Source organism: Orbicella faveolata, unplaced genomic scaffold, assembly GCF_042242905.1.
Source record: "Orbicella faveolata isolate gen_17 unplaced genomic scaffold, um_ofav_v1 contig_36, whole genome shotgun sequence".
NCBI lineage: Eukaryota > Metazoa > Cnidaria > Anthozoa > Scleractinia > Merulinidae > Orbicella > Orbicella faveolata.
This window is the reverse complement of record NW_028301565.1, coordinates 6,670,001-6,694,915: the sequence shown is the minus strand read 5'-3', so window position 1 is coordinate 6,694,915 and position 24,915 is coordinate 6,670,001. Positions and strand designations below refer to the sequence as shown.

Below are 24,915 nucleotides of genomic sequence, written 5' to 3'. Positions count from 1 at the left end.
GCGAGCCCTTGTCGGGTAAATAAGTAAAATGGGTAAGTAGTAATAGACGCTCATATGAGCGGTAACCAATCCGGAGCCGAGAAAGACAATAGGCTATTGTTTGGAGAACAATGGATGCTATTGTTTTCCAAATCCAAGATGGCCGCCACAAATTTCAGCCAATCAGGAGCCGAATTAAGAATTCAAGATGGCGGCGCCCACGAAAGTTGGTCATGTTGGAAAACAGCCCACCAGCCTCGACGGAGGACTGGGATCGGTCTCACGGATTTCCATGGCGACACAAATCACGCCAGGGTCACGCAAAAAATGTCATGCAACTTCAAAATCGATACTTACAGTGTCCTGTGGTCCTAAACGACAGAGGTCCGTCCGACAAGTGGCCATGATGAAGACTGAGAGACTTGGGTCCGAGTCTAGCCTATATAGGGGTGGTACAAAGCATCATGGGACAATGACATCACCGGTATCCAATCAGAGGAAAGAAATCAGAATGAATTAAAAACAGTGGCTTCCCCAGTCCCCCTCTCTTAAGGAGAGCACTAAACCCCGAGCGTGTCGATAAGTGGGGCACTCCCCGAGGGTTGGTTACCCCGGCTCGTGCAGGAAATCCCGGACCGATCGGCACTCCCGGGGTGGGTATCATCGAGGCGCCACCTTGACTCTTTGTGGCCGGGCACTATCTACCAAAAACTATGTACAAAAACACAAAGTCCCGACCCTTCCCTAATCGAACCTTGTCCCGCGGGCTACGCGATCCGTCCAAAGACGCGCCAGTTCGCTAGGGGTAAAACTATTTACAAGTTGCCGGGGTGTTGCCGGACTTTGAAAAACAAAACTATTTACAATTCGAACAAGGTTTCAGCATTTTCCATATCTACATCATTGAACCCAGATGGTCTGTATCCATAAGGATAGGACTTGAAGGTGTCCGGATCGACCACACGTTTGTCAAACACCAATCCATATCTTTTGGTACGTGGACCCACTTTGAGCTGTTTGGTGGCCGGATGTCTGGTGAAGAAATTGGGATTGACGACGTTGATGTTTCTGCGTTCGTCAAGAGGATCCGTCAATTCATCCAGAAGGTTCTGGCGCATGATGTTGTAGTTAAGTTGTTGTTGACCACGAACATTGAGGGTGAAGCTACGCACTTTGCAGCACACTTTACCGTGTTTGGTCTTGTATCCATAATTCTTTGGTCCTGCTGAGGTGAAATCGATGATGTAATCTTCATCGTCCAATTCGTTGGTCATTTCACCCAGAAAGTCTCCCAGAGGAATGTCGGGTTGGCCAGGCTTCCAGGAGAAAATGACAGAGTCCGTGTCGAAGTATAAGACCTGTTGTTGTAGCTGCTCTAAATAGGAGTACAACTTTAAACGGGCCCAACAGGTGAAGGCAGCAATGAAAATGTTGACACGTCCGTTGTCGGGCTGGTTTTCTCTTAGATTTGAATAGACCACCTCCAAGGAATCTTGTGAACAAATGCGGACCGTGTGGATGTCTGTGAAGGTGTTTGACACTAGAGCAAAGAGATGAGCGGGTGTGGTGACTGCCTCAGTGGTTTTCTTTTGAAGATTTTCGCCAAACTTGCCCCAGAAACTATTCAACATTAACTTTGCCGTAGCTTTACGTCCTGAATTTTTTTCGATGAGGAGAGGATCTAAGGTGATGCCTTCTTTGTCTTGGTAGTCACGGACGTATTGCTGTTTCTGTTCCTCAGTCTGCGCCCATCTAGGATACCCGGCTGATTCCTGTTTTACTTTTAACCACATGTTGACATAGTCAGCAAAGAGCCCTTCTTCACGTTGTTCTTCTGAAAAATGCCAGACTTCGTGGATGTGTACGATGCGGTACCCGACCTCTACTGCTTTGACGAGTTCAGGGGTGCACCACGTACCCCTAAGAAGACGTTGCTCTGAAGAGTGAGGACAATGATGCGATTTTTCCAAGAGGTCCTTGGTCATCTCCTCTTCCATGCGGGTTCTGCAAAGAGGTTAAGTCAGTTTACCACGATGTCGGAAGGGCAAGACGGGATGATACAAATGATAGGGAGGAATCACATCTACTTTTGCTTCACCGAAGTACGCATGGATGTCTTGGTTCTCTGGGTTGGTGATGATGATGGGATGACCAATGGGATACTGTTGTGTCTTGTTAACCCACGGGTACAAGGTGGTCACGTCCACGTATCTGATTTGTTCACCCTGGGCCTCGTTGGCCACATGATGGAGGCGAACAGCGTTGGTTCGTCCCCCAAAGAAGGCATCTCTTGGATTAAGAGGTTCGACCATCTCTTACGATGCTAAGAACTGTTTGAGATCTTCATTGCTTTTGACTTCGCGATCCCAATCACATTCCCACATAATTTGAAGGTTGTACCCGTGCTGGCGCAGAAGACGGTGTTTCTGTTGAGTGACTTCATACAATTCTTGGATGGTACGATCAAGATGGAATTTTGAATGTCGGTCACGATGATGGGGATGACAACGAGGACAACCGTGCCATAGACATCCGTGAAATTCATAGACAATGTGGTTCTGTACGTCGAGGCCATCTACAAGAAAGTGGAGCACTCTCTGTTCGCCGCCATTGCTCGCATGTCGAATGCGGTCTGCTTGAGGCACGTCGTTGGGGGAAGAGGGACTGTCACGACGAAGAAGGTGTTCCTGCCATGCTAGCCACTTGTACGCTTTAACGGATTGGTTGGAACGAGCTCCTTGCCATCCTTGCATGGGTTCTGTGGCCATGCTGTTGGGAGTCAGGAGTTTCTTCCGCCAGAACCGATTGCACGCAGACGCTATGGTTACACACTTCTCGATGGGGTCAAATTCGGCATGTTGCTGGAATTCGTTTCGGAACTTTCGACATCCGGCTTTTAGGAGTTTGACATCTGACTCACAGTAGGCTCTCATTTCTGTTTTAAGATTGAAGATGAAGTTGTTTCTGACCTTCTCTGCATACCACTGCTCAAATTCTGCCTTCTTCTTAGCCGACATGCCATCAGGATCATACATCTCAGCAGGAGGCATGGGTCCTTCGTAGTCTTGATTTTCACGAGTATTGAATTTGTGAGGAAAGAACCCTTTGACTAATTCTTGGATGCCAAAGGTAGAAGGGAAGTTAGTAAGAGGAAAGGGAAGGAAGCAGAGTGAATCTTTGAAGGTCAATCGGTCTGATTTGAAGGGCAGCACTTTGGTGCCGACGGTGATCTGATCCGTGACTTCCCGATGCTTCGCGTAGCAATGTTGCAACAGGAACATCCCGTCATATCCTTTGAGGTTATGAAAGACAGCAATCACGTTCCGATCGTCCCCGTCTTGATCAACAGCCAAAGATTCCAACCATTCAAAGAAAGTCTCTGTACAGTCTGCACCATGGAAGGATTCTGTGTGGTCCTCTTCGTCGCTCTCGGCGTTAAGCAAGATGGGAGTTTGCACTCCCTCGTCGTCCACGGTCGCTTCATAGTCACAATAGACTTGGAGGGGTGGATCTCTCTCTACCCACACTCTGGTATCTGGATCTTCGGGATCGGGTTCTTCAAAAGGACGCGTCCCCACTTCGTCGCGCGGCACCCGTTTCGTCTTGGGATCATCCTCTGCTTCCGGAATGGTCTGGATGTAACATTGGTGAGAAGCGACGTGCACTTGTTGTTCACAAATGGAGCATTCTCCCCATCCGCACTTGCGTTGTTTAGGTTTACTTCTAGATTTATCTGCATTCTCGACTTCATACGTCTTGCAACACTCGAGGCATTTTTTGTAGGTGAGGCAGATGGAAGGAATATTTTTACCGCGACGATGAAGATGGTAAGAGTAACAGTCCTCACCAACAAAGGATCGATGACACAGACGACAAAGAGAAGAGGGTGAAGGAAACTGGCCCGGACCCAATGATCGTTTAGCCTCTGTGAAATCCGGGCAGTCCTGTCGATGACAAGATGGACACCATTTACCATCGCAGGGATGATTTTCATGATCATCGTGATCGTACCCCCGATTACACTCATCACAGAAGTAACTCTTGGACAGAAAACCCGAGAACGAGTTACACCCATCGTAATGGTCATCTTCTTTTGACTTTGATCTGGTAGCCAGGGAGAACCGCTTGGAACTTTTGTAGTTCGGAGATGCCACATGGTCCCTCATGCACCCCAGCTAGACGATGGAGGGCTTGGGCTTCCCGCTGCTGGACAGGATAACCCTGTTTGAAATTATGGTAATGACAATCCCTGGTATTACCGTTTGCATCGATTAAGGCTTTCATGGTCACGATGGCCCGAGCACAACACAACTCGTACTTGTTCTTGATGGTGATGCGGGAATGTTTCACGATTCCACGGACAGATGCACTGCTCGGTTTGTAGCGTTTGCCATGTCCACTCCCAGGACTAGACGTATGGATGAAAGTGGTCTCCACCGTGAATGAGTCGTCAGGGATGACTTCCTGGTTTGAGTTTAACTTCTGCGCCATGGCTTGGAGATACGTGTCTAAGCGCTCTACTTCGACGAGGTGCGATGACCAGGCGAAACGATCGCCGAGGGGATAGAGATCGGCTCCGGCGTAAAACACGCTGATATGGCTGTGAAGTGAACATGACTGTCTCACGACTAGCAATGAAAATGACTCAATGGTACACATGCACGACTTATCTTACTTAGATGATGTCATATCTGACCAATCATAACAAAATGTGACCAAATAAGGAAATGAGTATACACCAATCACCATCTAGTACTTTTACAAAGCACGCGGGAAACACGTTCATCCACATATGTACTATCAAACATGTGAAACTATAGCATATTGTAAAATTCTGTATCATAAACCCTGGGCACCACATTCAATAATAATAATAATAATAATAACATTAATATTAAATAAAGGGTAACAAATCCCAGTAACTTACTTGTTTTGCCACGATATCTTTCATTACGAAAACAGATGTTAGCGCTCAATACACATCCGAGGAAGTAAAGTGAAGTGACGGGTCTCGGATGACACTTATATACCCTTCTATTCGCTCCAAAGCATCGTGGGACGGTGACCTCATCGGGAACCAATCCTATACTTGCCCCACTCCCTTCTCGGTCGAAGGGCTAAAATAGGGGTAAGGGGGTACTCCCCTTTCCAAAGCATCGTGGGACCGTGACCTCATCGGGAACCAATCCTATACTTCCCGCACTCCCTTCTCGGTCGAAGGGCTAAAATAGGGGTGAGGGGTACTCCCCGTTCCAAAGCATCGTGGGACGATGACCTCATCGGGAACCAATCCTAGACTTGCCCCACTCCCTTCTCGACCAAGGGGTAAAATAGGGGTAAGGGGTACTCCCTCTTAGTCGCATGGCGTGACGAAACGGTTCCCGATTGGTAGTTCACCGGGAACCAATCAGAGGCGAGCACGCACGACGTGATAGTGACATCAGCATAAGGAATGAGATACTTACAGTTGGCTTCCCCAGTCCCCTCCCTTTAAATGAGCAAAACGCTCACAAAAAATATTTCTCGGTAGAGATGAAAAAAGGAAAGGGGTACCCGCGAAAGGTCAATAATCACACAGAATTGAAAAAGAAAAAAAACTATTTTTTAATCACTCGTTTGCATGTTTTGCAATGAAACTTTTGTACCAATACTAAAAAGCATGACATTCAGTGATAGGGCAATGATGAACAGTGTCATCGGCATGAAAACCGCAACTGAGTAACAATTTCTCTTGGGGAATGATGTGTCTGAGTTTATCGTATTTAGGACATCCTAAAGTTTCTAGATCGAGACAAGGAATGTTCAGTTTCACCAACAGATCTTTCTCCACATGGCCTCCTTTATATCCCACCATGGTTCTCTCGCAATTACTGCAATCACTACGAGATTCATGAGGATCCTAGTTTATTCGACACGTAGCTTAACAGTGGGAATGAAATTCCTTGACGCCTCTTCGCAAGAGACGTGTTAAGATATCAATTTAATCAGACCGCGATCTGACAACAGAAACACGAACCCGTCAAGTTGATCGAATGAATACAGGCTGAGAAACAAGGGCACAAACAGACATTTTCATTTTCCTTATTTATGTGCAAAGACAAAACACGGAGATTATTCAGCGGATAAGTTGAAAAACCTGCCACTTCAGATGCCGGTAGATGTATTTGTTAATAGAGGACGCTTCTTTGCTGTAAACAAAACAACACGGTGTCCTTGGGCATCGCAGGAATTAAATTCGGTGTTCAATTAATGTTTGATTGGTCAGGAGTGAGTTTTTTTGCAATCGCTTCTTTCCATTCAAAACAACTCGCAAAATATGGCACACGAACCGCTCGAAATAAAGTAAGAACAAGAATTTCAACAGGTATTTTTACTAAGTATAACGGCGTACTATTCTATTCACAAATTTAAACAATAGCCTTTAAATCTGGCCGGAACTCTGGATAGACTGATCACTTAATGGACATTACAAACCTTTCTAAAGCGGTAAATACTGCTCCTACGGCTCAGTCCCCTTTTACCAGTTAAGATCTCTGGTGCGAAGTTCTAATTACCAGGGCCGAGAAATGTAGAACTTTTAAATTATCCTGGCAAAGAGACAGTCAACATGGTCAAGCGCGAGGTGAGCAAAAAGCGCGACTTGCGAGTGATGATATAAGAAAAAAGAGAAACTTTCAAGCCTCGTATCCCCTTTAAGTCGCTTGCACTCGAATGAGAAAAGGGTCGTCTCCTCAACTGTGAGGTCGTGCTGCCCTAGAAGCTACAAAGAAAAAGAAAACTACAAAGCAAGCCTCTCTTCACTCTCTGAAATAATAATTGGTGAGAAGGGCAAGGTAGAGAAACTTGGGAGTGCTGGGAACTAATAAATTATGCTGTCCCGTGTTGGACACTTTCACTTATGGATACTAACTGTGGGACTCTATGTTGGAAAAGTACATCGTCAGACAGCATAAAAGATATTAAAGGGACTAATGGTACACTAATCTCTCAGTTCCCTGGATTTTTCTTCTGCTCAGCTCAGATAAATCACATTTAATAATGACAACTGTATTTCATTATTCCAGGCAAACTATTAAGATTTAAATCCTCAAAATTATGCATGAAAGTATAATTTAATGAGCTTGACTGTTAGTTCCCAGTGAAACACCCGGAGAATAAATTCTCACAGAACCACAGCCTAAAGAGGCTAAGCTGCTCTGCTGCTTCAGGGATTAAGCCAAACGATGTCATTTGGGTGTCAATACAATTAAGATTTAAAACCTCAAAATTATGCATGAAAGTATATTAAAATGAGCTTGACTGTTAGTTCCCAATGAAACACCCGGAGAATAAATTCTCACAGAACCACAGCCTAAAGAGGCTAAGCTACTCTGCTGCTTCAGGGATTAAGCTAAACAATATTGTGTTGGTATCGAAACAATTAAGATTTAAATCATTGATCAAAAATTATGTATTAATGTTTAATTTCAGTAAGCCTGACTTTTTCTTCCCAATGAAACACCCGGAGAATGAATTCTCACAGAACCACAGCCTAAAGAGGCTAAGCTGCTCTGCTACTTCAGGGATTAAGCCAAAACAATATCATTTAGTTGTCAACACAATTAAAATTTAAATCCTCAAAATTATGCATGAAAGTATATTTAAATAAGCTTGACGGTTAGTTCCATATGAAACACCCGGAGAATAAATTCTCACAGAACCACAGCCTAGAGAGGCTAAGCTGCTCTCTTGCTTCAGGGATGAGGCTTAACAATATTTGGTGCCAAATCAAAATTAAATTCTCAAGTTTAGTAATATTTTAATAATCAATTAGTAATCAATTAGTAATAAAATGAACATTTAAAATATTTTTAAGTGTATCTAGTGGTCAAAATTCAATAGATGTGTAACCTTGAATAGGCAGGGCAAAAAAAATGCTTAATTTAGCCATTATGTAGTATTTGAAACTACACTCACTGTGACACTTGTGTTTTAGTGACAATGACAACAATAGACTTACTCGCTGTGATGCAATGAGGACTTACACTCACTTCATTTTTAGCCGAGGATCGATCCTAGGACCATTTAGCATTTTACGAACTCTTTCAAGGCTTCCAACGGTTGTTTAACCAGACTTGCTTCGACATTGCAGGGCTTGAACACGCTTTATATTTTCTGGTGAAGGTGGCGGCGTCTCGAGCAAGTAGGCGGAAATCTCACCAGTTCCCGCCATTTCATCGATTGGAAGGGAATTTATCAAAGGTTGATTGTTTTGAACTCCACTGAAACGATCATTCATCGCTTTGTAGATTTTTACCGTCGAATTGGGTTAGCAGGAATGCCAGAAGTAGTGGAAACCGACCGTATAACTTTTCCTTTCCGAGCCAAACCATCGAGGTCCATCGACCTTGGCTCCAAATGTGGTCGATTTAGTAAGGTCGGTGCAAACTTCAACAATACCATGGATAAACTGTTCTTGCTACGGTAGTTATAGGATTCGGTCTGTAAGACAGTTCACTCGAAATTGCGTCCGGTTTGCGTAGTATCCGAACACTCGTGAATACGGATAATAGTTCACATACGACCATTCTCTCCGGCGCTCAATCTTAAATGTTATTATCGCTGTCATAATAATTAACCATTCGCAATGCATGACTATTTCTTGTCTGGTCTTCTTCTTTTACTCTTGCGGTGAGATGCGTGACAGGTCGATTACCGCAAACTACACAGCGATGACAGAATTTTCGATCTCGTAACACAACCCCCCGGAAAGTAGAACCCATACCCTGCTGCGAATTTCAGAATCGCATGAATCTCATCATGTTGTACATCGAGTATATGTCCTTGATCAGTTCACTGAGGACTTCAGGTTTTTGGAAATGTTCAGCCTTGAGGGGTTGATAGGTCAATCCATGTATCTTCCTTCTCACAAAATTCACAGTTCGTTTGTCTTTGTCGCTCAAGTTCTTGTACGGTACGGGGATGAAGAAAGCATGGCGCCCGTGTTCTTCGTGCCAAGTGTAATAAGCTAATTCTCTGCTGTGAAATGTCTTGTTGAGAAAGAAACCTTCTAAATCCAAAATGAAGCAGAGTTCATCCTGTAACACCTCCATGTTTAAAATGAATGAATGTTCACTTGGGTCTTTATGAGATAGTTTGACCAATCAAAGCTTGCCACGTCACTTTACTCGTCCCAGATCCAGTTCCCTTCAGAGGAGCCTACCAACCCCCATCGTCGCCTTCCCATGACATCATTGATCAATCCTCCGTTCCTCTTCTTTTCCTGCTGATACACGCGTTCTCGTTCCCGTTCTTCAAGAGTTCCATTTCTCATTTTCTCTGCATACTGACGTTCCCTCTCTTGCCGTTCAGCATACTTTCTCTTTCTTTTTTCCTCTCTTTCTTGAATTTCGGCCTTCTTCCTCTCGAAGTCTCTTTGCTGGGGTATGAACAACTCATGGGGTCGTGGATACCCTTCTTGGATGCTATCCCCTTCCATCCAAGCTTTGGCTTTGCCTCGGGGTTCTTGATCCACCCATTGGAAGAAATCGCACCAACGTTTGGGACATTTTAGGTATAATCTCCCTGGATTCTTCTCTGACTGGGACAAGGACATGATCAATGGACGATGGCAGTAACACTTTATGATGTGTCCAGGTTTGGCCAGGTAGAAGTTGTGGAGTTGATGTTTGGCCGACTCTAAGTAATTCTCTACACTGTCTACAGCGCAGCTGACAAAACAATTTTGGACGGGGCACTTGTAGTACTCCCAATGGCCGTACTGAGTGTTGGTCTCTTTCTTTTGTAAAGTATCGTTCGGATGCACAGGGCAAGAGTACAGGATCTCCGTGTTCCCTAGGATCGGTAGTGACGGATTTCTGAAGGTTTCTGTAGAGGTTTGAGCAGTACTAGAAGGGTCTTGTTTCCACTGCTGTGCGAGTCCGTCCAAAAAGACGTCAGGGTCAAAGATTTCCCCTTCCTCTAGGACTTGCACTTCCACTATTTCCCCATTCTCTACAACAAGCGGAACTTCGTGAAACGTCTTTTCAATGTCTATGGAGTGAAAGGAGAAAAAAATAAAATGTCATAACCCTAAAAGCGTGTTCTCTCTAAGCATGGTTTTGAGTATGTGAGTCACCATGCGCACACGTCTGGGTTTGAGTTCTTGTCATCTCCAATAATGTCTTCGTTTTTGCTCCTTCTTTTGTTCTCTTCGTTTCAGTGGAAAAGGTGTGTTTCGTTTTGCACAATCTTCCTCCAAAGTTAAATCCAAGAAATGTGTTTTTTTCGACAGATTCCCATTTATGTAAAGGTTTCTGACTTCCACTTTGAGTAGGAAGCACACATTCCTTGATGACGAAGAAGATTGTTTCTTTAAAATACCCTTTAAGGGTGTGTCTTTCTTTATCCATTTATCCAAAGTGCGTTGACTCGTACCTTCGGGTTCCTGCTTGATCTTCTTGGTCTTTGGTTTCTTTTCTGCTTTCTCTTTCTTGACTACCCTCTTTCTCTTTTTGGTGGAAATCGGATAAGTAGTTGGTGAATATGGATTGTAAGAGTAATCTATCATGGCGTCTTCTTCTTTCTCTTGTTTTGGTAAGCACACACTTCCTTCACTCAACATGTAGCGAGTAGGAGATTCGTCTTCCATGTTTCTGGCAAGCTCGACTGACATAAGTTGTTCTGGCACTACTCTCAACTTGCGAATGATGTCAAATGAGGGGTGAACGACTTTTACCAGTGAGACAAACCAATCAGCGAATGCCACGTATCATGAGGTGATTTCCAATCTGACCAATCACATCACCTCATCGGACCATATTAGGAAGGGTGGCGTGATCCGACCTTTGACTTTCACGTGATGAGGGTGTGCGGTGTGATCTGTGCTCTGACTTTCACGTGATTCAGTACTTTTACCTTTGACGTCATTTGCAGATCTGACCAATCACAACACTTCTGAAGTGTATAAAAAGTTACTGCTGTAGTTTCTCATTAACTGATCATTATCCAGACTAACCAGTCCCAATACCTGGTCTCTTCACGATGCCATATTGAACTCGCCTGGACTTGCCCCATTGTTTTGATTGTTTTAAACACTAACTTTGAACACGGATTGGTTATTTCAGAATCTATTATGTTTTCAAAATAAAAGCGCGCTTCCATTCAGTCCAGTCATTCTTGTCACAAACTCGAGTAAATAATATTTTTGAGCGGATAGCTTCCAAACATGCAAGTCGAATCCACATCTAAACCTATGTTAACCGTGGACGAAGTTGAGCGAATCCAACGCAAGAAAGTAGCCACGATCATCGGTCATGCTTTCCAACTTACCTATGCCGCGTTTTATGACAAGCTCATTCATCAAAAGAGAGTAAATCGATGCTATGGCTGCGCTATTCATCACCCAAGCCAAAGGGAACACTCATGCCTGATGATGGATAATGAAGACGCGTGGTACTATTATCATGATGAAACCCGTGAGCAAATAGATCTTGATATCGTGATGAAGACTGTGAAAAGTGTTTGCAACACTCTGGGGTTGAAGCTTGGCCAGACATGGGAAAGATGTTGGATTGACAAGAAGGACGTGAAAAAGCTTCGAGGATGAATGAGGAGTTTTACATCACCTTGCCTAGTCACAGCAACCGCGCAGAGTTTCCACAGAACCAAAGCAATCACTCCAAGATTCGATTACCCCACCCCATCAGGCTGCTAGGGTCGAGTTGGAAAGTGGGATTGATTAGGATCTCGTTACCAGAAGTGAAAGTGTTGTTGGTCAACGGTAACGACATCCTGTTTACCATGGACTGGATCATGAAATACCCTTCTGGTGCGTTAAAGTTTGGTAGCGCTCACTATGACCCTAACGATCTCCGAACCGTGGTTGAGTATATTGATGGTGTTGGTTTCATAAAAAGTATGGTGACATTTTTCGAGCAGCGGCGCATCTTGAATTACCAGGGACCCCATCTCGGTAGCAGCTATACAGCATCCGATGGAAAGAGAATGTACGTGAAATTTCGTTGGGATGGAGACGATCTGCTGACGGATAACAAAGCGACACACGTACGCTCCAGTGACTCACCAGCATTGAAGATCAATAATATGTTGGCCTTAAAGACGGGATGGTTGAAGGAGAGAAGCCCTGAAAATTATGACTTAGGACCCAATTTACGTGAAGAGTTTTTTACAGACACGGTACCCAACTTAGAAACGATGACACACGATCTGAAAAACGACAGGGGTGAGCCTCTGTTTTGGCTGATAGCGGAAGACCTTTTTCATCTGAGCGTTACTTGCGATTGGCGTTTCACGAATCTCAACAAAGCCTTTCAAAACGTGGTGGGTTCGACATCACGTTCCTTGTTCATCTATTCCGACGTGGGAGGAAGTTCAATGGTTGGAAATCAAGTCACGGATCTGTTAAGAGAGGTCAATTATCGACGCACAGGGGATGGAAGTCACTATTTTGAACCGCTCTACGTTCAATATATTCCGTTGCGCAAGGCCCAGTTGGACATTATTGAGACGCAAGTGTCGGAGACAACAGGTGAAATGACCGAATTTGGTGAAGGAAACACGATTCTCACCCTTCACCTCAAACGAGCATGAAAGGGGGAAGTTTAACGCGATTCAAACCTGACCCACAAGACGGAGGAGGCTTTGTTCAAGAATTGCTGAAGGCGAGTGTCAGGGGAGGTCTGAAAGTTTTAAAAAGCGGTCGCGGCGTTCGAGATCGCATTCGAAAGGCGAAAGAGGGTGTAACACGGAGCGCTAAACAAGCAGTGAAACGTAAAGCTTACGAAGTCCTAGATAGAAACATCAAGCGGAAAACATCTACTCCAGAAGCTCGAGACTCGTCAAATCTAGAAAAGGGTTGTCAACGTCACGTCGTGAAGGGTTCTCAAAATGCTCTAAACGTCACCGAAAGGTACAAAAAGGCGGATGGATTGGCCCTGAGGTCAGTAAACCTGTTGGCTACGATTGGGATCACATCTTAGCGAGAAGACAAAGAAGAAGAAGAAGAAGAAAATGACGGATACCTTGATGGACGGTAGGTTGTTACATCCGGGTTCCAAATCAGTCCTGAATCCTCAACTGAACCTGTTCACCGTTCCACCCACTGATCTCAGCATGTCCAGTTATCGCATCGTACCCATTCAGACCTACACGACAGGCATCAACGCCGTGGAATTCCAAGTGGATCCTCAAGAAGATTACGTAGACCTCAGTCGAAGTTTCTTTGAGATTGAGTTGGCACTCAAACTGGCGAATGGTGATAACGTTGTGGAGGCCACGAGACTCTGGCCCACGAACAATTTGGCCCACACTTTGTTCAAACAGATCAGTGTGAGACTCAATGGTACCTTGATCAGTCCTCAGACCGACACCTATCATTACAAAGCATACCTGGAAACATTGCTCAACTACAACAGAGATGATGGAGAAACCGTGCTAAAACCTCAAGGTTGGTACAATGCCCTAGACTTTCCGGCGCAATTGACTGTGCACAACACAAACACGGAAGGAGATGGGCATGAGGCTTTCCAAGCATTGTCCTTCAACCAACAAGCTTCAGTGCAACTCATGAAAACAGAACAAGGCAATTACACGGATGGAAAACGACACGTGCTAAGGTTCACACCCCACATCGAGGTGTTCCACTTAAACAAATTGCTGGTACCTGGTGTGCAGACTGGAATCCAGATGTACTTCAATTCTCCTAATTTGTTCTTGAATGGTGTGAACGTAGCTGGAAGATTGACACACGAAGAGGTGAAAGTGAGAATGCACCTGTGTCAAGTAAGGCTCAACCTCAGTGTCTACCGAGAGTTGATGACGAAAATGAACGTCAACAGAACCATAGTGGCTTACCCGACCGTAAGAAGTGAGATTAGGACCTTCAACATGCAAAGGAACCAGCAAAGATACGAGTGCAACAATTTATTTCAAGGCAGAATTCCTAACAGAGTCATCGTTGGACTCGTGCTTTCAGAAGCCTTCAATGGTACTGTGGCACGTGACCCATTCTGTTTTCAAAAGTTTGGTGTGAGTAACATCAGGCAACTGGTCAGAGGAGAAGAGTACCCTTACGAGACCCTGGAACTAGTGCAAGACGACGGTACCCAAGATCAGAGAGGTTACTATCGGTTCTTACAAGCCACAGGATGTTTGTGCAAACATCAAGGTAACATGGTCAGAAGGGAAGACTGGGGTCAAGGCAAGAATTGCACACTGTTTGTATTTGACAATGCAGCCAACGGATGTTTGGACAGTCCGGTGTTGAACCCCAAGGAGTCAGGAGAGTTACAGATTGTGCTGAACTTCGGTGTCCCGGAGAGTTGTACGGAGAGTTTGAGAACCTCTTGGAAATAGACAAGAACAAAGCCGTGTTGTACGACATTTACCAACGCTAAAGGAGAAAGTACCCCTGAATAACGTACAACTGGATCATTTGGCGACAGCGGATGCCATCTTGAAACCCTACTTTTACGGGACGGTGGCTTGCGATCGATTACCACGTCGACCGATGAAGAAAGAACCTCGTGGGTACATTGTAAACACAGATCCACATGATAGACCGGGCCGACACTGGCTGGCGCTTTGGACCCATAGTGGGATGTGTGCGAGGTGCTGGACAGCTACGCCCTACCTTTGGAGTCTTACGGGACAACAGAGCCCCTGCAAGACTGGTTAGAAAGTCAATGGAAATATGTGATTTACAATGGACAGTCTCTGCAATCGATTTACAGTAAAAGTTCTGGTGATTATGCCTTGTTCTAATTAAAAGACAGAGCGAGAGGTCAAAGTATGAACGAGTTCTTGAGGCGTTTCTCGAAACATGATTATGTAGACAATGATCACAAAGTAGGCCAGATGTTAAAGAAGTTGGTCGAGAAAGAGTTAGAATGGGATAAAGTGTGTAAAGTGAAACATCACCAAGACACTTCTCGTTGCGGTGTGAGACATTTAGTGTAATGATTGTTGGTTTGACATTAAAATACGATTGAAAACGTGTTCTGTGTGATGATCTTGTAGTACAATGGTTAGTATTCTCGACTGTCACTTGATTCCTCGCAGGGTCAATTTTTCCATGTGGTAACAAAAGCTGCATGCCCATGCCCCTTTGGTCATTTGGACTCATGGAACGACGCAAGGCTTTTCGATTTCATACCCCTTCCAGTCTATTGGTGGTGGGTCCTTCAGGGTGTGGCAAGACGGTGTTCACCACCAAACTTTTACTGAACAACCTCGATTTGTTTCATACCCCACCCTCCCAAATACATTATTGTTACGGGGTGTGGCAAGACGGGTTTCAACCCATAAACAGGGGATCAAGTTTCACGAAGGCGTTCCTGACACAGATCAGTTGAAAACGTGGTTCCTTAAAGGCGGATTACTCGTACTGGACGATCTAATGGCTGAAGGAGGAAACGATAAACGGGTGTTAGATCTGTTCACCAAACATTCTCACCATCAGAACGTCACAGTGCTCTACTTGTGCCAAGACATGTTTCCGCCAGGGAAATATGTCAAGAGTATTTCCAGAAACGCCCACTACATCGTTTCCTTCAAGAATCCACGAGATCAATTAGGCATGAGAAATTTATTGTTACAGGCGTTTCCCACTCAATAGCAAGTTTTACAAGACACGTTTCAACGTTTGACAGAACGTCCGTTCGGATACATGGTCTTGGATTTACATCCTGGCAGTTTGGACGATCAAAGGATTCTCAGCCACCTTTTAAAGGACGAAGGATGTATGCGATGTCACAAATTCATCGAGACATCGTGATGAGTCCTTCCCAAGATTCAATCACTACCGTATCTCTAATGAACGGATTCACGAAAAGCGCCCAGTTGGTAAACAAAGATTTGCTGTACCGATTGGATGGGTTGTTTTCCTTTTACCACCGTCACTGGTGGTGTCATCGCCAGATGTTTTACCACTTTAAGTGGTGCCACGGTTGTTTGAACGCTTTGGCATTGATCGTCGTGGCAGCAGGCATCGTCGTAGGATCCGTCTTGGAAAATAGTCTCCTGATTGCCTGTTTATCCGCCGCTGGAACTGTGATTAAGGGGTGGAACGACTTCAAAAAGTTTTCGTTTAAAATCGACGTGTCGCTTTGCCTACACCACTTACGACAAAGCTTTGATCGAATTGAGAACCTACGTGCGAGGACTTCCGATGGAGGAGTTTGACGGATTCTTGATCTAGATGCAAATCTTGGATGACACAATCACTGATTTCACACCCCCTGTATCTGACAAGGGCGTGCAAGAGTACGAACAACGATTTCGCTACGACCACGTCGATAAAGGCGGAAGCACTGACGTGTGAGTGGTAGTATGAGTCATGAAGAGCAAAAGAACAGTTCGTAGAAAACCAAGGAGACGAAGGAAGATACAAAAGGGGGGATTGTTACCATTGGCAGCTCTCATTCCAGCTTTAGTAGCAGCAGGCAAGGCGGCGGCTCTAGGAGGAATCTCTGGTGCAGCTGGTTACGGTGTGAAAAAAGGTTTGGAAGCTGCCTCGCGTAAACGTCGACGATGAAAAATAAAGACCAAGAAAAGAAGTAAACAGCGAGGTGGAGCACTGGCACGACGTAAACATCGATTGGTAGACAAGATCGCCGAAGGAGCCAGTATGTTCTTATTGGGACCCTCACCTACCTTTGCTACGCTGGCATTGAAATTAGCGGGTCAGGCAGCAAAAGGAATCAGAGACAGTGTGAATCACTATAACAAGAGACAACGTGGTGGTGCACTGTTTACTGTTCTCAAGAATGCAGCCAAGATCGGGTACAAGCTCGGAAAGGACAAACGGTATAAGAGAATGGGTGTAAAGGGTGTCACAGGCAGTTACAACAGACGTCCTGCACCTTGGGAAGTATGATTCGATTACGCAGACAACGCCCTTTCTTGGAGGCTATTCTCAAAGAGGCTAATCGGAAGAGGAGAAGGAGATGTTAGAACATGCTAATGCAGATCAAATCAACGCCGTGAGCGAAATGGTTCTCAATCTACTACGAAACAGAACTCCCGTTCACCCAATCACTATGGCGAAACCGCATCGCTATAAGACAACGCTACGCGAGGTGGGGAAACGCAGAAACTCAGTCAAGAGGCGAAGAGAACATCTCAAAGAAAAAAAAGGTAGCGGATTCTGGCAAGGTTTGAACGGCGTGTTCCAAGCATGTCGATGTTAAACACCCGAGATGCCCACGGTTATCCACTGTAAGGTTATGACTTCGTCCCCAAACCCAAAGACACCTTGAGCGAATTGGTCAAGTTATTACAACAAGCCAACGAAAGAGTGGAACAATTGAAAGACAATGTGCAGCACTGGAAGAGGAGGTACGAAAACCTCAATCAAGAGTATTTAGCTTTTAAGTTTGAGGACTTGTGTGAAAGGTGTCATACTATCAGAGACACCACAGTACCCGGAGATACTATTACTCTGTGTACGAATTGCAGTCGAGATAAAGACGCAACAGCCCATTTGACGCTCAAACTCGAGAAGAAAGAGACTGAACTCCGTTACTGGCAAGACAGCTACGAAACGCTACTCCAACAACATTTCGAGGATGACAGAAGAAGTCATGATGGTACCCACGAAAGAGTTTGACCAATTGGTTCAGTGTTACAAAGGAGAAATCACCGACAATGCCTTGTTGAACAAAGCGGGACGTTTGGCCACCGAAAGTCACGTGATACTCCGCGATAAATCGATTCCAGATTCGATTGCCATCAAGAAAATTAAACCTCTAGCTCGTCAAAGAGGTCGTTTAACCAAACGTATCAGACATATTGGTCCATTGTCGAGCAATAGTGCTGATGTCGGCGAAGAGGAAGATGAGGAGGAAGGAGCCCTGGTGAAAGGTCCGTTGGAAACCAGGTTCAAACAATTGATTAAGAACGCTTCTCTAGGTACGAAGACACCGAAGATCAAGGAAGAAGCTACACCGTCTACGTCAGGTGTTAAAAAGAGGCCACCCGCTTCTAAAACACCCATTCCTCCGCCTGACTCGGAACTGGGAACGCTCCTAAGAAAAGCTGACATTCTCCTGGGTGAAGACAAGGGCAAAGGCAAGGGCAAACGTAAAAACGAGGCCGAACGTTTAAAACCTACAAGTGGTTGGGAAGACTGGGCCAAAGGAAAGAAACTGAGAAGAAATCTAAAACACGATTATGACTCGTACTAGCAAGACCCGACGTAGTACACGCATCAAGACCCGACGACTTATTAAGCAACGCGGGAGTGGTGTCGACATTCAGAAATGGCTGGGCAAGACAGGAATCGAATTTCACTGGCCTGGGTACCAGTACATGGGACCTGGGACCAAATTGGCCAAGAGACTGAAACGAGGCGATCCAGGCATCAATCGTTTGGACAAGATCGCTAAACAACACGATATCGATTACAGTCACGCTAAGAATATGCAAGACAAGTGGAAAGCGGATACAAAGATGATCAAGGCCATCGATAAGTTACCCGGCGGCAAAACAATGACGGAAAGGATTGTGAAGAGAATCATGCAGGCTAAGAAAAAGTTAAAGTTGTAATCAATTTCTCCCTTTGGAGTTCGTGTTATTCAATAAACGTTATAAAGACTCAGACGCGTTGTGTTGATGCTTTGTTTTGTTTTTGTTTTGCTTTGATGCGTTAATGAAGAAAACACTTTTAGTCCGAATTAAATTTTGTTACCTGAAAATGTCCTTAGGTCTATGGTTATCGTTTTACAAAATATGTGGTTTTACCATGGGAGTACAAGCTTTAAGTTAAAGCGATAACATCATTTGTTAAAAGGCAATTATTTTGAGTGTTTACGTACGTAAAACGAAAAGTATTTTCAACTTCAATTAACTTTAGTGCCTGTGTGGTTTGATTTTTTTGCTTTCTTCAAAAAACAAAGAGGTGCTAATTTTTTTCATGCAAATTCAGCATTTCCAAGTTTCTTGCTTGGAGTTAAACAATGTCATATAAGAGTCAAGCGTCGCGCATCGCATCACTCTGCATCTTTGTATGTGTATAGAGCGCCTTTTTATATAATGGCCATCAAATATGAAAACGATTACGTTATGCTCTCTTAAGAACGTGCGGAGCATATCAACAAAAGGCACGTGGATTTTGACAAGGAACTCGGAGCCTCCAAATTCCTGCGGTCCTTTAATCTCACGTCAACTCTGGCCTTTCTAACGCGGAAAACGTTCCTCGATAGTGACGATTACGAAATCATCGAGGAAGGCTACAAGGTAGGTCATGGGTACTATTACATGTACGTCTTCAAAATGAAGAAAGTGATCGGAGTCGGTCCGTGGGGTTTTCCTACGAACGAGATTTGCGTGTACTTCTCTTGGAAGGAGGCGTACGGAGATAAATTCCGCATCATTACGGCGTATCCATTCTCCCGTACGTATCACGTCTTCTTGAAGCGGAGAAAGCTAGGTGTGCCGGCCTAATTTTTTATTTATTTATTTTTTATTTATTTATTTATTTTTATTTTTCTTGTAAATAGTTTTACCCCTAGCGAACTGACGCGTCTTTGGACGGATCGCTTAGCCCGCGGAACAAGATTCGATTAGGGAAGGGTCGGGACTTTGTGTTTTTGTACATAGTTTTTGGTAGATAGTTCCCGACCACAAAGAGTCGAGGTGGCGCCTCGATAATACCCACCCCGGGAGTGCCGATCGGTCCGGGATTTCCTGCACGAGCCGGGGTAACCAACCCTCGGGGAGTGCCCCTCTTGTCGACACGCTTGGGATTTAGTGCTCTCCTCAAGAGAGGGGGACTGGGGAAGCCACTGTTTTTAATTCATTCTGATTTCTTTCCTCTGATTGGATAGCGGTGATGTCATTGTCCCATGATGCTTTGCACCACCCCTATATAGGCTAGACTCGGACCCAAGTCTCTCAGTCTTCATCATGGCCCCTTGTCGAACGGACCTCTGTCGTTTAGGACCACAGGACACTGTAAGTATCGATTTTGAAGTTGCATGACATTTTTTGCGTGACCCTGGCGTGATTTGTGTCGCCATGGAAATCCGTGAGACCGGTCCCAGTCCTCCGTCGAGGCTGGTGGGCTGTTTTCCAACATGGCCAACTTTCGTGGGCAACGCCATCTTGAATTCTTAATTCGGCTCCTGATTGGCTGAAATTTGTGGCGGCCATCTTGGATTTGGAAAACAATAGCATCCATTGTTCTCCAAACAATAGCCTATCGTCTTTCTCGGCTCCTGATTGGTTACCGCTCATATGAGCGTCTATTACTACTTGGATAAGCTCAGCATGGACTGTTGTTTATTGATTTTCAAGGAAATGAAATGGAATGTGCAGGTTAATATGTTTCGAGGCAAACACCAGAGCGAGACCACACTTGTGTAAGACTCACGGGTTTCAGCATCTTTTAAAAGCCTTTGGTGGACTCGCGCATTTTCTTGGTATGTCTACTGCTTTTTTTTCTGAAAATTAATATTCTAAAGGACGTTTTACTAATTGTATTTCCAACTACAAAACCAGACTTGGTTACTCAGATTTATACAGAAAATAATCTATGTTCACTTACAGAAACACATTCCATACTGTATTATGTCGTTCAGTCAGCAAAATATTGTTTTGCTTTTACCTCAATCAGTGATTGCGTTTTGGAATTTTGCTCGATCGTTGCCTATTTTACTGCGATTTCACGGTCTGTGGATATTCAAATGTAAAGTAGAACCTTTGTGTGGCTCGTAGTACTTTGCGTGTGAGAACGTTCAGTTGTGAGTAACATAGAACGCGAGTAAGTAGTTTAGATTGAAATTCTTGTTTTTCGATTGTATTCTGCAAGGCGCTTTACAAAGCAGTTAAACATCCTATATTTTTTCTAAACAAAAACACTTAAAATGCTTATCGATGTTTAGTATTTGACAACTTTGACGCATTGTTTATATTTGCGGAAGCGGAGCGTGAAGAAATTATCTCAATACTTTTCTTTCTGTATGTCACGGTTCTATTGCATTTGCCACACAAATTACGAAATGTAGCTATTTTGGTCTTTTCATTCATAGTGTTGTTTTCTGCAAAATCGAGCGGTTTATTTTTGCTTTTAAAATAAGACGTAGTTTATAATATAAAGCTGAGCAAACAGAGCTGCTACAAACTGGATTATGCTTGCTGAGTGCTGTGCCACTTCAGTGCTGAATTTATAAAACGTAAGTTTACTTTTACTTAACAATCTGATTTACCCACGTCGTCTCTGTTTGCCTTATTTTCTTTGCACAAATTTTCATACCGACTGAATTTCAAAACTGCTCATGATTATTAGAATCTAGCCAGACACTGTTTCTATGAGCAGTGCATGTGACTATTCGGTGTTCAAGTTAGGAACCAACACATTTCTGGCGTTAATAAATTTCGCGGTTGTACAATCGGCTAGTCATTGCTTTATATGTTCGCTCCTTGTGGTTATGACTGTTACGCTCTAGTACAATTGAGAACGCGTATCCAACGCTATCGCCGTCTCCTCTCTATTCAAGGCGTTGAAAATTTGCGAAAATGTCAAGCGCTAAATAATTTTGCAGCTGTTCAAAGCCGTTTTGCGTAGACGAATGTTCGCTAGTCCTCCTTCGTCTTCTTCAGTTATTTCGTTGTAAAAGTTGCTTACACGGTATCAACATGCAAGAAATGTTGGTGGAAAGATAAGGGAGCCTAGCTTAATCGGCATGAATCTAAATTTTGGAAACCATTTTAACTAGACATCTACGAGGAAGGGTTTTATCCAAGTCAAATTTTTAGTGCCAGCTGACTTTAATTTCAGTCAGGGGGTTTTACTGAGGTAGTTTTAGAAAACACTATCTTTTGCGCAAAATTACAGTCTGCTCGACAAAGTAAATTACTTCGTCAAGATTTTGATAGTGACGGGTTAACGCTATTTAACCACGCAGTTTAATCCTGTGTTATTTCTCTAAATGATTTAATTTTTTGGTTCGGTGAATTGAATTGAATTGTGTACATTACTTAAAAAGAAAGAAGATGAGAATTATTTGTGAAAGTGTCCACATTGGGTACATCATTTTCTCTGTAATGTACGCGGAAGTTTATTTTTCTTACAGTATATTACCATGAAAATGCGAGAAGATAAGAAATGAAATTCCCTTTTCAAATGCAAGATACTGAAGTCATATTTATGAATTTTCATACATAGAAACAAGAATTTAATGAAGTATTTGGGAGAAATAGAGCTAGCAGTTATTACGGTTTGGAATAACGGTTTGATCAAACGGACTGAGAAAATTCATTAGCAAGCCAGAACCAAAACGGAATTGTCCAAAGATTGGTTTTATAGTCGCGAGGTTAATTCACTTTTCTTTTTCCGCACCAGCAGCAAGGCTGCATAGTTTTTTTAAGAAAAATATCCAATCCCGGCTCGCCGCAATTTGTAAACAGGACGCTGTCTGCGTGGAAAATGAACAGTAGTTGGCTTCAGGGAAGAAACACATAGATACAAAACAATTTGTTCGCACGACAAATTAAAATTCTTTCACTGGTGGTCGACGTCAATGGCACTTGCCCCTAGTTCACACAGTGCGTTTAATTCTAAATTAAGGTCTTTCGTTCATTAAACTGAATCGAGAATTTCCTGAATACTGAATCCTGAATCCAGCGACGCAGAACCATTAAAAATGAGCGGCGAATCAGTGGAAACCGAAATATTTAAAAGAAAGCGACTTTGAATAGAGTTAACGAAAAGCTCTGCTCCTGGCTCTGCTACTAATCTGAAGCTTTGCGTTTATCTTATATAAATATTTCATTTTTTGTCATTTGAAGAGCGGCTTCAGTTAAACATAAATGTTTTCATTGGTGTTTTTTCCCCTTTTATATTTTAATTTCGGCAAGTTGTGCTTAGTCTCTTTCTTGTGAATGAAGAAAATCACTTTTGAAAAGAGCTATTATGATTATCCACCTCGGCCGAGAAGCAATTCGGTTCTTAGACGAATTTGAGAGCGCAGGCAAACGTTCTGAGTCGGATTTGCGTATTCCCAAGTACTTTATCAGAGCAACAATTAGAGACGAAGGCATTTTGACTGATGCTTGGAGACAGACGGAGGGTTGGCGGTGCTTCATGGCCCAAAGTGATTGTGGGACACATTTGTTCTCCAGAGCCGCTCACCAGCTTCCCTTCTATATGAATGAATTCCATTTGTCAGCCAATTTGCTCGGCAAATCATTTGGTCATGTGCGTTAATCTTTAAATACATAAAAAATGAAAATTATTGTCAGCCACATTCAAGGAGATTTCTTAAAGCACGTCCTTTATTAAGTTTGATGTTCTCCACGGTTTGCGCAAATCCGCAAATTGTTTATTTTGAAGTTGAACTCTAATTATAATTCTAATTTGAATGTTTGGTATCTGCGAAAAATTAGTTATTGTGGTATACATTGTTTTTGCACAAACTAGATATAGCTTTCAAAGATCACGTTTTCGTCAGATCTATATATCGATAAATGCTTGCAGTACTCTAGACTTATGTTAATTTGGACGAACATCTAAGGATAGTTTAACGCCTCTCTCGGTGAGTGGTAAAACGTATTTTCGTGATTCGTGAATGATGTTATTTTTTCTCGTGTAAAGTGAAATGGCTAGTTTTTGTGATTTTTTTTTCTCATGGGTCGTGATTTCATTAGTACTGTATAAACCATGATTTTTCAGAGTAATTTTCTGTGAAATAAAAAATAATCCGCTCGGTCCTTCAGCATTAGGCTTCAGTGGAACGCAGTTTTTTTTTATTTTTTTTTTTTGCTGCTAGTGGAAAAAAGAAGTGGAGAGGTGATGAAGGTCTCCAACAAGGCTGTTCTTTGGACATTAGAGGAGCTCAGTCACGGTATTTTGGCTATGTATAAAATTACATTTAATTTGACGGAGACCTGAAAATAATAGTTTACTAAGATACAAAAACACCAAGGAGATAATAATAATAAGTCATAGAGGAACAAGGATGGTTAAGGATGGAGAAGATTAACACGGATTACAACAGGAGCCATAATCGGGGACGGAGACCGTAAGCGCGCGCCATTTCTAGTAATGGAGTTGTCCCCATGATATGGGACAATAATTCTATTTTTAGAACAAATTGCACCATCGCCTGCGGCACACGCGCGTACATGCTGCGAGGATTTTTGCGGATGTCGCGTGGGGAAAATGGCCTCCGAAATTCCCGAAATTGTTCATGTTTTTGGCCCACAACTCAACCCGTTTACGTCTGTTGAAATTTTGCTTAAGTATTTTCGTCGTAAGCTGCTCCAGTTTGAGTGAAGTAAGGCAGTGTCGAATTTAGGTATGTTCCGCTGTAAGCATATATATATCGCTGACCAAGTTGTGTTCCGACGGATGCTTCTTTTACATGAGCTATACATTACTCCACTTTAAATTTGAAATATGTTGAAGATTAACAGCTTTTCCATTACACAGTAAAAAACTAGCTGGATATATTTAGATATAGCAGAGCTTCAGGACTTCATAGTTTCCTAGCTCCTCTTGCCACACGCTTGCGAGGAATTTGTCAGTCTATCGCGACCGAAAAGTAAAACAAAATAATTGCTAGTTTGAGTTTCGCTTGAATTTTAAGCAACGCTTGATGTTTCATCAAGGCCCAATAACTTTACGTCCGTAGACACTGCTCAGTTTTATTCGTGCAAAAATCCAGTAAATTCTCTGTTGTCGATGAATGAGAGCGCCCGCCGATGCGTGTTTTGTACAGTCAGTAAATATGACAAATTGTACTTCCGCCGCCCTTTCGTGTGAAAGCGTACATCGAACTGAAACAATAACTATAGTTTTTAAATATGTTTACGATTGATAAATGTTTGCGAACATATTAAAAGCTGAGCTGAAAATATGTGAATAAAGCAGAAATAATCAGCAAAGTTACGATGACGCTTTCTTTAATCAACTTGGAATAACGATTTCGATTTTGT

At 43.4% G+C, this 24,915-nt stretch overlaps 1 protein-coding gene and 3 pseudogenes across 2 annotated transcripts in view; 3 read left to right on the top strand and 1 right to left on the bottom strand.

Moving 5' to 3' along the window:
• Positions 1 to 839: 839 nt before the first annotated feature.
• LOC149102130 (uncharacterized) lies at positions 840 to 1,976 on the bottom strand. Its single transcript, XM_089275292.1, has one exon. It carries the CDS (start codon positions 1,974 to 1,976, stop codon positions 840 to 842), a length of 1,137 nt encoding a protein of 378 aa, XP_089131418.1.
• A 10,232-nt stretch (positions 1,977 to 12,208) lies between these two features.
• LOC149102129 (uncharacterized protein F54H12.2-like) lies at positions 12,209 to 14,571 on the top strand (annotated as a pseudogene).
• A 223-nt stretch (positions 14,572 to 14,794) lies between these two features.
• On the top strand, positions 14,795 to 15,754 carry LOC149102128 (uncharacterized; annotated as a pseudogene).
• A 3,327-nt stretch (positions 15,755 to 19,081) lies between these two features.
• LOC149102127 (adenosine receptor A2a-like) overlaps positions 19,082 to 24,915 on the top strand; it is a 15,972-nt pseudogene continuing 10,138 nt past the window's right edge. Inside the window, exon 1 of the transcript XR_016202558.1 lies at positions 19,082 to 20,399. The product of XR_016202558.1 is annotated as an adenosine receptor A2a-like (transcript). The remainder of the gene's footprint in view (positions 20,400 to 24,915) is intronic.

What these genes read in the sequence shown, in the direction of transcription:
- LOC149102130 (XM_089275292.1), bottom strand. Translation starts at nt 1,976, where the DNA reads ATGGAAGAGGAGATGACCAAGGACCTCTTGGAAAAATCGCATCATTGT.